General features: G+C 37.1%; 3 protein-coding genes across 3 annotated transcripts; all 3 read left to right on the top strand.

Annotated features, from left to right (window-relative positions):
* The first annotated feature begins 1,370 nt into the window (after positions 1–1,370).
* LOC145771733 (SWI/SNF-related matrix-associated actin-dependent regulator of chromatin subfamily E member 1-like) lies at positions 1,371–5,998 on the top strand. The gene has a single exon (XM_082583461.1). The coding sequence runs from the start codon at positions 1,371–1,373 to the stop codon at positions 2,646–2,648; it is 1,278 nt and encodes a 425-aa protein (XP_082439587.1). The 3' UTR covers positions 2,649–5,998.
* Positions 5,999–6,028: 30 nt separating this feature from the next.
* LOC145771734 (F-box only protein 22-like) lies at positions 6,029–10,518 on the top strand. Its single transcript, XM_082583462.1, has one exon. It carries the CDS (start codon positions 6,029–6,031, stop codon positions 7,277–7,279), a length of 1,251 nt encoding a protein of 416 aa, XP_082439588.1. The 3' UTR covers positions 7,280–10,518.
* Positions 10,519–11,089: 571 nt separating this feature from the next.
* Positions 11,090–13,887, top strand: LOC145772691 (uncharacterized). The gene is made up of 5 exons (XM_082584563.1): positions 11,090–11,693; positions 12,173–12,292; positions 12,614–12,775; positions 12,925–13,114; positions 13,437–13,887. Exons 3-5 carry the CDS (start codon positions 12,631–12,633, stop codon positions 13,609–13,611), a joined length of 510 nt encoding a protein of 169 aa, XP_082440689.1. The 5' UTR covers positions 11,090–11,693; positions 12,173–12,292; positions 12,614–12,630; the 3' UTR covers positions 13,612–13,887.
* Positions 13,888–16,630: the final 2,743 nt, after the last annotated feature.

Here is a 16,630-nt window from a genome sequence, read left to right on the forward strand (position 1 = left end):
AGAGGGTTCCTTTTATCACCCCAGATTTACGATGATCCCGGACTAAGCTGGAAGTCTACCAGAGAGCAGCCAGTCTTTTGTTTCATCCAAGACTCGCAGACCTTCCACTTCGTTAAGTTGCTTGAAGATGGTATAATCATTGATGATATGGTCTGCGATCTGTTTCTCAGCACCACATTCACAGTAAGAGGAAGAGGCCTTTTCTCTTGGTGTATAGTTGAGCAAAAGAGCCTGATGCCCGTTCAAAGACGATTGACGCACACACACGCCTGTGTCTGTAACATCAGGCCAAATGGGCAGTTGGGCACGTTTCAGCGTCTGGGCTTAACAAATGCAGTCTGGTGGTGCTTGACTTTCATTTATGATCTGCCACAGAAATGTTTTCTTCACCAGTTTTGTTAAGAAGTTGGGCAGCTGGCATGAAAGGGTGTCATGATTTCAGTCGATGGGGTGCTCGTTTGAAAGAGCAGAGATCTTGGGTCGTGAAGCTAGTTGGGCTTCAATGCCCGTCGAGGGGAGTCGACCCAGAGACAAAAAACTTTGTTAACAATGTCAGCAAAAGTAAATAAGTGGTTAGATTTTTTATCGGTCATTTCTATAGCAGTAGGCATCGTCAAGATTCTCTGACCCAAAGCTGGCAATGTCATTTGCATCAATGTAATGACGAAAAAGTGATGATAACTATTGGTAACAATTTCAAAGTATTGTCTGTTTGAATAAGATACTGAAAAAGCTGCCTATGCGGCTGAGAAAGCTTCATCAATGAATTATATAAGTTTCCAAAACTGGCTGATTTTATTTACTTGTTATATTAGATTGTTTGGTCGCATCCTAATTCCTAAATGAATGATCTTTAAATAACTTATCATCCTATTCCTAAATAACATCGAGGAACCAGAACAAAGGTTGAGAGACATCAACAACCAACGTCCAACGCCTACTTTATTTCTTTTACAATATCATTAACAACACTGAATACAGATCCAGTGTTCTTAATGATATTACGTTATTGAAAGGTGATATGAGTCCATTCACAATATATATGCAATGAATACTTCATTCACTTTTTATTTTATTTTTTATTGGTCTGCGGCTTGCTGATAAAACAGCAATTGTTTTTATATAGATATAGAAGGTAATGGAACGATGGATATAAATACTAGCTGTAATATACTAGCTGATTTAAAACACTTACAGTAATACTAGTCCTTGTAGTCGGGCTTTCTCCAGGTTTGAATAAATTACATTACGAGGATGTTTATTATCTTATTCATGTTTTGATAGATTGCTAAGAATATATTTTTTGTTTAGTTTCATTAGTACTGATAGCAACTTGTGTTTTTTTGATATTTCCAAGATAAGTTAAAAATATGAGTCGTAGAACCACTCGTGCAACTGCTGCTGAAGCTTTGACCTCAATATTAGCACAACCATCCACAGGAAATCACATTGCACCCAGTACTGCTATGTATATGACTAACCAATATAATCACCCAGCTTTCAATAAACTTTATTTGGGCCCAAATTTTTTGCATGGTGGAAGAAATCATGGAACTGCAAGTGCCACTCCCAAGCCTCCCAAAGTTCCAGAAAAGCCCCTAATGCCATACATGCGTTATAGTAGAAAAGTTTGGGATGATGTTAAAGCTAATCAACCAGAATTGAAGCTGTGGGAAGTTGGGAAGATCATTGGTAAAATGTGGCGTGAATTGCCATCTTCAGACAAGCAACTGTACATGGATGAGTATGAAGCTGAAAAGTCTAAGTATCAGGATCTATTGAAATCTTATCATAATTCTCCAGCATATCAGGGTTACTTGCAGGCCAAAGGAAGAGCTGAAGCAATTGAAGCAGAAAATCGATTGGCTGAAAGAGATGACTCCAGTATGAGTATTGAACCAGCAGATGACGGAGCAGGAGACACAGATGAAGGATTTTCTGTTAAACATGTTGCAGCTGCTCGATTTCAGAGAAACCACAGACTGATGCTTGAAATTCTTTCTGAGTCAACTATGGTTCCATCTGGAAGAGGGATTGTGACTGATCAGAGATTAAATGTATTGCGTAACCAAGTTCAGTCTCTTGATCGCCATCAAACAAAGTTGCAGAATGAATTAAAAGAAATAGAGGAAAACCATGCAGTTACCAAGCGTAAATGGAAAGAGAGTGCTGATAATTTTGCTGCAGAAATTAAAAGGCTAAAGGCAATTACTCCACAAGAATTTTATTTGGAACAAAAAAAGAAGCAACAAGCTCTTAAATTGCAAAGTCAGAAAGAAGCATTACAGCCTGGTGAAGTCGATGCAAAAAAGACAGTGAATGAAGCAGCTGTGCACAACACGGTGGTGGAAGGGACACCATCAGTTTCCAATGCTTTGTCTGACAATATTCCAAACAGTGCACCCACAGAAAGTGATCAGCTTGCTGAAGAAGATAAGACAGTGGTTTCTGATAGTCAGTTAGAATCTGAAACTGCTGAGCAAGCTGCATCACAAAATACTGATTCAGAGAACTCGCCTCCACTAAAAGAGCAGGCTGCATTGCAGCAAAGTGAAAACTTATCAGATGGTAAAAGCCATGAAGTCTTTGGAGGTGACTCAGAGAAACCGGTGGACAAAGTTCAATCTGATATACCAATAGAGTCTTAAGTCATCTATTACCACTACCACCGAATATACTGGAGATAGTGTGCAACGTAGTACAGCCATTGTAGCCAATTGACTTTTAGATTTGGACGATATAGACTTTTGTGTCTGAGCAAGAGTATGGGAAATGGATGTCTGTGTGATATTAGATGTATTCACCAATGGATGATTTTTTTAAAACATGAAACCAAGTGCTGTAACATTGGAATCAGCATTGCACAACTTATTTCCGTGTGAAATACATTTTGTCTTCTCATGTTATGATATGTTTTTTCAACAGTTGGATTCTCTGCTCATGCAGTTGTTTGTTTTTGTATGACCTGTAAATTGTAATTAGCTTCATGAAAAAGTTGTGAAGTTTTATGGGCACTGCCGTCTTGCTACGACATTACCGAGTCGGCAGCAGTGGCCGAGTGGTTAGCGCGTTGGGCTCGCAGTCGAGAGCCTGCATGTTCGACTCCAGCCACCCGCATTTGCTGTTGTTTCTCTGGGCAAGAAACTTTACGATAATTGCCTCTACCCAGTGATCGATTTCAAGTAATGGGTAGTACTAAATTTCAGTCATAAGTAGAGTAGACAACCGGAAACAGACATTGCCGTCGGCTGCAGCGTGGGTCAGGTGTACGTCGAAAGGCGTACACCGATGCATAGCGCTTAAGTCCGCTTTCCCGCAATGCAGGATAAAGATATGAAAAACAAAACAATTACCTTCCGCTATGTTCATTCTTTCTTGCAATGCTTTTTGATCACACGTTTACGTCGTTTATCATGAAAATAGGGCAAAAACTTCATCTTGCCAATTTCTGGTTTATTTAGTTAAAATAGTGACAACCGTTGCTTGGAGAAAATAGAAACATGGACGTTCTGAGCATTTTTAACTGAGAACCATTCTAGCTTAACTGGTTTCCAGGTTAGCCTATGGCATTTTCATGAAATTTTACCTCCGGATGACCTTAGAAAATAACTGACCACATGGGTGCAGTCTGTAGTGTAGGTGGCACAAACCCCAAGCTATCTTAAAAGATGCTTTTAAGTCTATACACCACTTATATTTGATTTCAAAAGAAAAAAAATTCTCCACCTTAGTTTGACGTTGCCTGTTGGTCCATGACTTATAGTATGATTCAAATGACTTCAGCCGTAATGTTGTTAATGAAGTAGAAGGTACGTGAATAATTGTGGCAAGCCTGACATGTTCATGATTCATAAATTAAGCTATGTCATTAGCCTGTCAGACATGTGTCCAGTGTCCACTGTCCACAGAGGTGAAAAATCAATTATTGGTACCCACTACCCATTTTGCTTATGTTTTATGAGTTTTTGCATAATTAGCGACATCTGTTGAACTATATAAAGGTATTTGATAATTAAAGTAGATTTAAAAGTTGTTACACCAATAAATCTTAATGATTTTGGTAGTCATGAATGATACTAATTACCAAATGATAAGGATTTTATGATGTAATATGCACAACACATCAACAGTTCAACACACATGGACACTGGAGAGGTGCGGCCGAACTTCTCCACACATGGACATATTTTGAGTGGTGATGTCATGCTGTATAAAGTTTCTCTAGAAAGAATTTCGTTTAATTTTAAGTTATCTTTCATCAAAGAAGCTACTGTTTTACAATGTTTCATTCAAAATAATTGCATGTTTTCACCACACATACTTTTAAGTGTTAGATTTGAAATGCCACATGTGAAGTTATGAGTAACCAACAAAATCTACAACCGATAGTATGATTAATTCATGTCGTGGGTTTAAAAATAACTTTCCCATGAACTAGGCCAATAGAATGTACTATATGTGTTGTGGTCTTGTGACTTTATAGCCTTGTGCAAATTGTCTGCTATGAATGTGGCTTGTTGTACATCAAGTTGACTGCATCAAACTTTTTACATTCTTGCATTAATGCCAAGCTGATTAAAATATATGGCTTTTTTTATCAAATTACAGTGGTTCCCAACCTTATTCTGTGAACCCTTTAAGTCGATATTCAAATCTAAATTCTCCCCCTCCACCACCTACAAATTTAGTTTGTTAAAAACTCATTTACATTAATATTTATATCTAAATCTTAGAAGAGAAACTAAACTTTCACCAGTAATAAGCTCTTTAGACTCTAATATCCTATTTCATACTAAAATAATTAAATCACAATAAAAAATTGTTTTGCATCGCAAGTTGAAGCACTATAATATCTTCATAGCATGAAAATTCCTCTCCGACTGTATCACTGTATCAGCTACTTAAAATTCTTTGAGTTAGTGCATAGTATGTGTGACATCACAGATTTGTTTACTTTTTTCATTACCTATTGATGCTCTCAACTTTTGAGTGATCCATATGAAGTCGCAAAGGTTTAGTGTGTGAAAACATGTTATTTCAAAAATGATTTGAACACTCTCTAAAGCTCTAGTATAGGCCGATTTACTAGGCTTAAAAAGCTTTATAATCCTAAAACCAAATTTCTCCCTGGTTGAGAATCACTAGAATAATATTTTTTCACAATGCCTTGGTGTCACCTAGTTGTCTGGAATATATTTAGATGTTAGTTTGTGAGAGCTCTTGAAAGACGTGAACAAACAAGAGTTCTCAAACAATGTTTCAGCCATAGCCTCACTTGAAATGATACTTGTGTGTGGTTTGGGACTGTTCGGAGACTCCAATTCGGAGACCACCGAGTAGGTGATTTTTTGAAAATCCAGCGACACTGCGACAGCTTATATTTGTAGGGATCATTTAGGTAGGCCGTTTTTGTGTTTACCTTCCCATACCCAATACCCATGCAAACGAAGCATTTTATGTTGTAATTGTATCACAGTGAGGTAGATGTAAATTAGCTGATATTTTGCTGGTACATCTAGCAACGATTGTTTTATAGGTTAGGCAATTATTCAGTTAAATACAAACAATTGTATTTTAATTGACAGAGCGTTAATCATGAAACTCTGTTTATGTGTTTAACATTTTTTTTGCTGAGACTTTCCGGTCATTTGTCCAAAATCTCCAAAAAAGGCTTTCTCAGTGTTTCTGAATCAGTGTTTCTGAATCGGAGTCTGCGAAACGGGCCATGTCGAGTAGTGTGTATATTGTCAAATTTGTTCTTCTATATTAACATACTTTTTGTTAGTGTAAGGTATGGTAAATGTTCAAATTCGTTCATCTCAACATTATGAAGAATGATTTATGTATTTGAGCCAACATTGTTTGAGTAGGCTGATTGCAAATGTAGCTATACTAGCTACAGTAACTCATGGGTTGTTTAGCTTTATTGTAAACTACGATTTAATGATTATTCCAACGTGTATGTTAATCATTTTATCACACATGTTTTTGTATTCAGCGTTGTTTTGAATCTGTAGGTAACTTACCAATGGTGATGGATCCTGCAGAACTTTGTTTGGTTCATGTACAAGAAATTTTGCAAAATGTGCTTCATTTTCTTCCTGTTGTAGAATTACTGCAAAAGAAGCAAGTATGTCATGCATGGAAAAGATCAATTGAAAACATTTTGAAGCAACGCTCCAAGGATGAGTCGTTTGATTCGCAAATATTTAGCACTTCTGAAGGTCCTGGCTGTGCAGATAGAAGATTAACATCACAGAACAAACGTTTGAAACTATCAGGCGATGTTGATTCAAAACTGTGTGAGTTTGAGAACAACTTTTTAACATGGAGAAAACAGTGGAAACAAGTTCCAAAGTTTCTTATTCTTGTGTACAAATCAGTTAATCATAATAATACTTCATTTAAATTTTATGATTTACTTCGAAAGTATTTGCCCAAAGATTGTGTTGTAGTGATGGTTCGAGGAACAATGTGCTGTCGGATTGATCAAGTTAATGTCAGTTGGCGAGCAGAGGCACTGTCATTTTTGTCATCACAAAGTAATAAAATAAATGTCATGTCCTGGTCAAATGTTAACACAGCAAAAGACCGAAAACTTCTTAAATCCGCCATTAAAACGTTCTCATTGTGCCAAAAAGATTTAAAAATGCTTCTCTTTTTTTTCAATACCCAAAATCCATCAATGCAAAATTGGGTCGATGTTGACTTTAAGCAAATTTTAAAAAATGACCTTATGCTTGGAAACAATGTGGTTATTTTGGGCTGTGCTTTGGATAATGATGTTCAGATATCCAAAAACTGTAGTGATCATATGTTGAGCCTGGTAGGTAACCAACTAAAAGGAAAGAAACGAACAAGATATGATGGTTCATCAAAGAAAGTGCAATTTCTTGCCGTGGCTATAAGTGGAGAATCTGTATCGACTGCGTCCGTTCTTGTTGATGAAACTATACACAAAATATCACAGCTCACGAGTAAGCTGGATATCCTAAGATCATCAATAGACGTTCCACCTGATAAAAATAGCTTTGGCATACTTGTGTCGTGTGTTGACAGAATGCACAATAAGTTTTGGTATTCAGATTATATCCAAAGTGAAGGAAGTGTTGAAACACATACTTTTCAACAAATGTTTCCATCTCTACCTATTCTTGCTGTTCATGGCTATGGAGAGATAGGAAACAATCATAACTTGAATCCCCCCAACTTACAAAACAGAGCAGAATTTTCTCATTCCCAGTCTGCAATATTTAGTGTTGTATCTTTTGCACAATAAGAACGTTTGGTTTTGAATAAGCACAATTGTTTTGATCTTCATCATTTCTTGTGCTTTTTGATGTAGATATTGCATCATTTGGCAGAATCCAGCAAATTTCTACCATGCTTATCATAAGCCATAGAAACGGTACCAAACCAGTGAACTATTTTGAGAAGTCATGGATGGGATTGATTAATTCTTCAATAAATGAAGTGAATGTTCATATCATGTGGGTTACATATTTCAAATTGAGAACGTTTTAATGAAGTTTTGTTTCAATTGTGTGGGCATTTCAAACTTCTCAAAACGTATTAGGGTGTAAAATAGCAGCAAATTGTATTTTTTAACATCAGGCACCCAGTTGGGCAAAAATTTACATGTAATATATTTGCTCTCTGAATTAACTCTTCTGCTTGTTCAGGAGGTTCAGTTTAACAATTACGAGTTCTTCTAGAAATTAATGTATAAAACATGCAACAAAGAAGATAATCTTTGCACACGATTCAACCAGAGGTTTACTGTGTAGGAACGTCGTACTCACACTTTTTGTGTGTTTTTGGGCTAAACCTAGACTTTGCTGCAAAACCTTCAATGTAAGTGTTGACTGTTGTTGCAGAAAGGGTTCCTGCACTGGTTATTAATTTACTTTCACAAACTCCTTTTGGTAGCTATACGCTGATGGATGTAATCAAATGCGATAACTTAATATTAAATGATCTTCAAGTTGTTATAGTACTAGAGTAACTAAGTACATAGGCGCCGACTTTTCAAAAAACCTTGGGGGGCGAGAAAAGTGATGACGTCATAACCATATCGCTATTTTACTCAATTAAAATAGCTTTTGATTATGCTTACTGTCTTGTTTATACTGTATTGACACTCGGTCGCAAACCGAATTTATTAGAACCGCTGCTTGAAACGATTAGTTTTACGCATGCAGTACGGCTAGTCGTAAAAATTTTGATATTATTAGCTCATAATTGGAACAGTTGGAAAACAAGCCGATTCATGTCCTTTTCGTGCGAGTGAATAACAACGATCAAGACAGTGAAGTTATCGAAATAAAACGCAAAAAATCATGTTCCAAAGCAGAGTGGAAACCCGCTATCAGTTTACCTCGTTTTGCTAATTACTTACCTTCAAAGCGTTAACAACGGCGAAGTGTTTTCTCTTCTGTTTTTTTATCGAAGGTCTTATAGTCTTCTATCGAATACCGTATATACTCGAGCATAGGTCGAGATGTTCGCATTTCGCAAGTGATTTTCACCTCAAAAAGACAGGTTCGACTTATACACGGGACAAGCTGTTGTTTCCAGCTCGGCAGTTTTCAAAATGAACGCATTTTTGCTGCATCAAAATCATTGCCGACATAGATTACGAATTGTGAAATGACGTCGGCCGAAGTAAAAGTTTTGAATACGTTTATTGCAGAGATTCAAACTTAATTTTCAAATTTAATGATTCCTTGTCAATTCTAAACTTTATTCACTTGTTGAGCAATATACAAAGCTCACGAGACAAAACAGCAACAAGAGCTGTTTTAAGAGATCATTTTTTTTGTTTTTGCGTGTAGGATATAATCGTTCTAATTACGTAACATTCCATGATCGTTGAAGTCGATGTCAAACCTTAGCGGCGCATAAAACAATGATGTCAGGTTGGCTTGGTGATAATAGCGGTAGGAGACATCGTTAACGCATGCAATATCTGCGACCAAGACCATTAAACACCTTTTCTTTTATCAGTTTTTTATTTAATTCTCACACATTGCGAACAAAACAATGCGTTCTGTTGAATCATAATAAGCGGGAAGGCCTTGTTGAAAATAAATCGTCTAATTTAGCTGGCTTACTTAATATTGCCATGAATAGTTACGTGACTATTCCAGCAGCGTATGTTACTCTACGCTCTACTTTGAAATTCCCATTCCTTATGATTTCCAAGCTGTATTCACGTAATTGTTCGTTGTGGCATAGTTTCAACTCGATAAAGTTTGCTAAAATCGATTTCATGTTTGAAGTCACAAAAAATCTAACGGACGTTTGGATTACTCGTGAAATGAGAATAAACATTCAACCTCGCATTCGCTACCACGCGTTTTGACTTTGAAGTTGCTCCTCACTCGTGGGAAGATAAGCAGTGTGTGACTGTGAGCGTGCCTGCCGTACGCATCTTAGTAGTACTTCACGTTCCAGAGAAAGCCATGCGATCAGCTGCTGTTTTGCGGGCAAGAGCAACGTAGGCTGTTTTTCGCTTTCGGCATTCTTTAAGTCCGTTTAAATGATCTAAATCTCTCTCGAAGTGTTTTATCTTTGAAACACCACTTGTAATTGCCATTTTCGTCGCCCCTCAACCATAAGTTTACGGGGGGCGCCGCCCCCCGCCCCCCCCCCCCCCGGAAGTCGGCGCGTATGACTAAGTAAGCTACATATATTTGGCTTTGAACACCTACATTTTAATAAGCTTTCAGGAAAACAGAAAACCATCTCTTGCTTCTAATGTTGGAATATTTACAGTAAACTCAGACACAGAGGCCAATAAAAAACATTTCGAAATGAAAATTTGTTTTTACCCAAAATTTCTTTGTTATGGTTTTATTTTGGGTTTTGTTTTGACTGTATAAAATTCATTTCTCCCTTGTATAATTATGCTCCGTCGTATTGGTTGCTTGTTCGTATGTATACTACCTGTTCATTATTTAGAATCCAACAGATTATGATTTGCTTTCGTATTGATTAACCGGCAACATCTAATGTATGATTGCTTTGTTGCACAACTTGTTAGTTACGTTGAATAGTAAAGCCATGTTTGTATGAAGTGCTAAGCCGTCTCTGACATGCCATTAATTGAAAAGTTATGTTACTGTAGTACCCTTGGCAATCAACGTAGAGTTTGCAATTGCATTCCCATATTCGTAAACAGAACTGTTCCTGTTTTGTCATAGTTGATAGAGCAAACGGTTTGTTGCCTGATTACATTTCGTATTTATGTATTTTTTCTTTGACGGAAATGTATGTAGAATGGGGATATTCATTTAAAACAATGCTACTTTTAAGTACATCTTTCCCGGTCTTCATTTTCACAGTTCAATTTTCTTTATTGTTGTTCATCACCTGAAAAGTTGTGTCAAGAACATAAGTAGATCTATCAATGATTTATTTTGAAGATTGTTTGTATATTGTACAATATGTACAAATTGTACATATTATGATGAAAGCATATCCACAAATAAAAATTTATTTAATAAACTAATTTTCAAACCATTTCACTGAGTGCTGTTGAATATGCGATTTGCTGTATCTTTCCAAAATGTTTTTTTTTTTGGAGCGAAATATTTTTGCATTAACCAACAGAGCTACCGGTATCAGTTTTGTATTAATAATCTTAGTTATGAACCAATAGCAGACAAAACAAAGTAACTTTTTGTGCATTACACACAAATTTCTAACTTATGAAATTTTACACAGTTGTGGAGCTTAAAGTGCTACTGCACGATGACTTTGACCGCACTTTATCTGAAAGAGCATGTTTCAATCTATAAATACCAACCTCGCCCTTACTTTTTAAGGCTATAATTATCTCAATAAAAATTATCAAAACTATGGTTTTCCACGCGCTTGTATTTTTGGCAACGTTCCGCCTGCATTGCGCAACACGCAGATTATGACGTCAGTTGGAGTCAGTCAGATCGAAGCGACAACTGGTTTTACAAGTCTTTTACTAGTTTTAGTTTAGCTAGTTGTGTTTGTCCTAGACCTAGAGGAAGGAAGTTTTTTTTTCGCTGCTTCGATCTTGTTGCACGTGCTTTTTATGTGAAGGCAGGTAGTATAGGCTCTTTGCAATCTCGAGTTTGAAAAAAATAAGCCAGGTCTGTTGACTTATCCATTGAAATTGTTGGTGAAGGGACAGACCAAAGCTGTCATAGGCCATGCAAGGTAAGGTACGGTACATCTTAACCAATGTTATGTGACATTCTTGTAAGCTTCAAGTCTTTAGTTCAAATATATAAAACTTTTAAAACAAAACATTTCTCTTGCAACTTCGTTTCTTAGATTATTGTAGTTCTGAGCCAAACATTTAAAATGGTGAAAATTTGCTCTATCTATCACACAAAATTTGTTTCTGGTGCAAAGGTGACATTTTTTGCCTTCCCTAACGATTAACGTTTGCGAATTAACTGGTGCAAGTTTGCTCATCAAGTCTGCAAATGGAATGGACCCTTCCCTACCAGTGTTATCTGCTCAAATCACTTTCTTGAGCAGGATTTTGAAAGTTATTTTGAAGTTAATATGGGATTTTGCAAACGTTACATTCTGAAGAAATCTGCTGTTCCCACCATAAAATGTAGCCTACTTCTGCTACCGGTACGTCTGATGCTACTGCATCTAAGCTGGATAGAGATCATCGAATGCAAAAGCGGACAATAGTGAAGGTTTGTAGTTACACAATAGAAGCTATATCATAGGCTGCATATCCTATGTAATGTTTTTAGGCCTACTTGTTTTAAATTTTATGAGCATACAATGTGCCATCTGCTCAAAACGATTAAGTAGTTATGTAATGCCGGTACCACTGTTATAGTCTAATTACAACAGATCACAACCTTGCAAAACAGCAAGGTTGCAAAACTTACTGTGTTGCTTACGGTACTTACTTTGACAGAACACCTTTTATTTCTCAATTGGGATTAACAACTTTTGGCTCAGAATATGTGGCTTAGCAATTTTAATACAAATTTGATGTCCAGATTGTTTTCTTTCTTAACTTTTACAGAATGTAGCTAGTGGGATTCATAATCTGATCATGATTCAATGTTGCCCAAACTACAATTGTGCTACCCAGGTCTTCATATGTGTTCAGGAGGTGTGTGAGACATACAGTAATCTGATATTAATTGTCAATTTTTTGTAGGCTATGAATGATGAAATGGGTGCGGGTTCGACCAAGAAAAGTAAAACCACTGCATCTCAACAAGCTGTGCCGACTGCTGCTGAAGATTCCATTGACGTTGCTATGCATGATGAGATGACAGTATGTAGCCTTGCATTGTTGTATTGATGAACCAACATAATTAATATAGGCTACAGGTTCAATCTAATGTGCTGCTTGTATTCAGTTACGGGTGATGTCCTCCTCTTTTATCTCTGGTGGTGGCCGAGGGGTTTATCGTTCTATCATATTTCATTCTTTTTTTGTAAATTACCCAGTAGTCAAAGTCACCGCATAATGCTGTTGCATTAATCTCTTATGTACAATTCAAGTGCATCTAATACTGGCATGGTACCAATTTCAAAACGTTATAATCTTCAATGGTTGTTAATAAAGCAAAGTGTACTTTACAATACATATTAGGTATTGGAGGTTGTGGAATGCGGATGTTGACAAACAAATGGTTAGCTGCGAGTTTTCAAGTGAGTCATTCGGATGTTTCCACCCGGTGTGAAACAGCATCTTTCCAATCCAAGGCTTGTCAGGTTTCATTAAAACAGGAGCAGACTACAAAGCGATCTGTTGGTGAGTCACCTATCAATAAGTGCTTATCTGCTATCTTTTTTTTAAAGTTTGATTGATTCTGCAGTCAATGTTAAAGTGTTTCTTTTTGCTTATTTACAACTACTCATAACAGTCTATTGTGCCACTACTACAGCATCAGTTCTCAACAGGTACCCAAACGTGGTTTGGACGAAATACCGTGGGCACGAACACTGAAACAATGTTGCTTTCCAGTCTGGTTAAGCCAGTTGCATCTTCTACCCCACTTAAAAATAGACATGCATCTGCTCATTCTTCATTTTTCTATCTGTCATCTGAATATGAACTATCCGAGAAGTCGTGGGACACAACAATTGAAGGGCAGCAATATTTGAAATAAAATAGTCAAAAAGATTGGTGGAGTATTGTAGAGTTACCTTAGTTGTGTAACAATTGCATGTTATAACCGGCATATCTAGTATGCTCTTAAAACATATCCATTTGCATATGGGTGGAACCAGTATATGAAGTATATTCCTTCATCGCCTTGTAGGCTATTAGGTTTACATTTCTATTGACATCTCTTTTTCTTATGAGTGCGTTCTCTTGAGCTTGTTTACTGTTCATTGTTCAACAGCCTTTCAAGAGCTGGTTGCGTAATTGTTCCATTCATTATTAAACGACTTGCTGTTACATTTCCCAGGCAATTCAGGCTGGTCGCCTATAGGCAGGTGCTGGAGTGGCTGTTGGATGGAGAAGTTCTGGGCAAGTCCAAAAGAGTCGTGCTGCCATCCTGCATTGTGTCATTTATCCGCAGAAAGTATCCCAGTGACGATGGAGACTATGCTGGGTTCCAAAGACCAGTGTTAACATTTTAGTCTTGGTTTATTGCAACCGTTTCGTTTATTTTTCGATTTGGTGTTTTTTGGTTTGGTTTGTTTTCGATTTGTGTGTCGTAATGTGATTTGTCATCAGTATTGTATGTTGGTTTATCCTTTTACTTTATTTCTGCTTCAATTTGGCTTATTCTAGTCTTTTTTTAGCTTCATCTAGATTATTTTTATAGAACGGAGATGTCAACACCGCCGAAGACAGTCCCAATGAATGCTAAAGCGTTCTCGCATGATAGTCGACTGTACTATGTCCTGCAACACCGTACAATACAACATATTTTCGATATAACCAAGTTTGGCTGTTGTAATCTACGAAACTAGCCTTCGGCGATGGGCTTCGCAAACCACTCCTGGCATACAAGCATGAACAACTAAATTTGTATAATGCTGGCTGAAAGATGCGTCTTCACTATGGATGCCTTATAAATTTGCGCATTCAGTAGCAACCAAACCTATCTCGGCTAGTTTGGTCTCGACTCCAACTGACGTCATATCGCTAGGTGGCGTTGACGAGTTTGCTACTTCCAGGTAGCGTGAGAGAGAAGCGCTAGAGAGCGTGAGAAAAGGGTCGGTTTCTCGACTGTGGGCCTCAATTGTAAGGAAGTGAGTTATTCAACAGGTTCCAGATGTCTTGGCAATGGATTCTAGCCTATGTTATTTCAATCGTGCAGTTGCACTTTAATTTTTTTATGTGTAATACATTATGTATGTTAAACCTGTTAGAATTACATACACTAAAGAGTAAAGACACACTACCAAGTTAATCTTGGAGCAATATAATTTGTTCTCTGTTGTTCTCATCTCCGCTTCAACCAGCCTTTATGTAACCAGAACTGGGCGTGATCTTGATTTTCAACATCACTTTTCTTTTGATGACGTTGAGCTGAGATCACTTTTTTGTGTAATCTTGATCTTGAAAATCAATAAGATCAAAATCACTTCTGAATTTAAGTTGCAGTTACAGACATTTTTTAAAATTCGTACTTTTCGAAATAATTGGTAAGGAACTACTCACATCAAGCCACTGATGATATATGTAGGGGAGACTGGGGGAAGTTGGGCCGGTGGGCACGTTGGGCCACCCATAATCCCATATATCTTGCGATACACAATCGCTGCATGTCACGTGATGGCGTCATGTGATGCCGTTTCGTTCTCAGATCATACAATGGTGAGGTGAAGTTGATTGTGGTCAGCGTTTATGAGTGAAGTAGGAAAGTTTACTTTTTTGTGTTTTTTTGAAAAATTATCTACTTGAAACGTAAGCATGCAGAACTGCAGAGGTTAAGTGTCAGTTTATGGTACTCCATTCTGTCGAATCTTTTATAGATCAATCTGGCAAGTTGTACAAAGCAATATGTCTGCTGTTGGGGTAAGTTGGGCCACTTTGAAAAGTTAAAAAAGTTACCTATTTCTGCATTGTTTGTTTAAAAATATTTTGTTGTAGTTATGAGAACCTGTACACAATTATCCGAAAGACGCTTGCCCGAAAGGACACTTGTTCAAACATGATACTTGCCCGAAAGGACACTTGCCCGCAATTGCACTTCCCTGAAGGAACATTGCATATAAAATACACTTTATTTTCGGGCAAGTGTCCTGTTGGGAAAGTGTCCTTTCGGGAAAGTATTTCGGGACAGTGATCATTTATGATATTAATTCATTATTTGCAGTTAACACTGACTTAGTATGGTTATTTCTTATTGTTTTACATACCGGCCCAACGTGCCCCATGTGCGGCCCAATGTACCCCGGGGGTGGGGGCACATTGGGCCGAAAAGTTATCCTTTTTTAAACCCTCACACATTTTTTCCTAAAAGACTTAGAATAAATTCAGAAAGAATTACTCGAAGAATCAAGATCATAATGATGCATAGCGTTCTACAATCGAATTAGAGTTGAGTGATCTACGTTCAAAAATGTGAAAAATGGCCCAACTTCCCCCAGTCTCCCCTATGACAAAAGCCGCATTGAAGTCCCAATCTTTTTTGGTTAGTAGAGCCATTTAAAGATTGAAAAACCATTAGTGTTAGTCATAAAGAAGTAAACCTTTGTATATAGGCTACCAGCGGTTCCTGAATTTTTTTGATGACACAGCCTTTTGAAAACTTATAAACACTCGCGGCGCCGCAATGAATTCAAAATTTTGCAAATTTTAAGTTCTATTAAAAACGGCATTAAAAACTCATGTTTGTTCAAAATGCAAAATACTGAAAGTATTTTAAGTTGAGCCATGAGCTGGTTGCTCCATGCACATTTTATCAAACCTAAGTGCAATGCTTGATATTGCAACACTTACTCACAAATATACTTACACTTACAACTTACACTTATTTACAACTTACACTTACAACTACACACTACACTACAACATACACACTACACTTAGCCTACTTACAACTTACACTTAACACTTACAACACAAATATATCAGCTAAAGCTATGTGGGCTAATAAAGCTATAGCCTAAATTAGGGACGGTACATTACGGGACGCGCAACTCCGTTGTTCCTTCAACATTAGAAGGGTCAATTGCCAATTTGACATTCTTTTTACGCTTTACTGCTGGCTTGTTTTCAACTAAAAACCTTAAATTACTTTAAAACCAACTTCACTCTTCTTATATAAATAACCCATAAAAAGTAAAATATTTTGTAAATTACAAAAAAACGTAACCCTTCTAGTGTTGCGGATAAGCCAAAAGCGGATGAAGTTTCGCATCCCTACCTAAATATATGTTGTTTAATTGTTTTTTTGTAACATTTTCTTTTTTTTATTTTCCCTTTATATCTTAAATTTTTCTGAAGGTGTTGCGACCGTGCCAAATTTCTTGCAAATCAATAACTTACTTCGGTCTCAAGCACGTTTTAACGTTCGCGTTTTGTCGCTTCTACCCTTTTCTCGACCTTTGCTATGTTGACGTGTATTGTTTTGATATGATGGTCAGAAATAAAAACAACTGAACTGAACTGTTCAGTGTAAATTTTATTGCGGTGTTCTTGAAC

The sequence above is a fragment of the Aplidium turbinatum genome, chromosome 6 (assembly GCF_918807975.1).
Source record: "Aplidium turbinatum chromosome 6, kaAplTurb1.1, whole genome shotgun sequence".
Taxonomy (NCBI): domain Eukaryota; kingdom Metazoa; phylum Chordata; class Ascidiacea; order Aplousobranchia; family Polyclinidae; genus Aplidium; species Aplidium turbinatum.

Bases quoted from the DNA above. Each gene is read 5' to 3' on its own strand.
- LOC145771734 (XM_082583462.1), top strand. From the start codon at position 6,029: ATGGTGATGGATCCTGCAGAACTTTGTTTGGTTCATGTACAAGAAATT.
- LOC145771733 (XM_082583461.1), top strand. From the start codon at position 1,371: ATGAGTCGTAGAACCACTCGTGCAACTGCTGCTGAAGCTTTGACCTCA.
- LOC145772691 (XM_082584563.1), top strand. From the start codon at position 12,631: ATGCGGATGTTGACAAACAAATGGTTAGCTGCGAGTTTTCAAGTGAGT. The intron at 12,776-12,924 runs GTGAGTCACCTA...AGTTCTCAACAG, and splicing joins GACTACAAAGCGATCTGTTG to GTACCCAAACGTGGTTTGGA. The intron at 13,115-13,436 runs GCAGCAATATTT...TACATTTCCCAG, and splicing joins TGGGACACAACAATTGAAGG to GCAATTCAGGCTGGTCGCCT.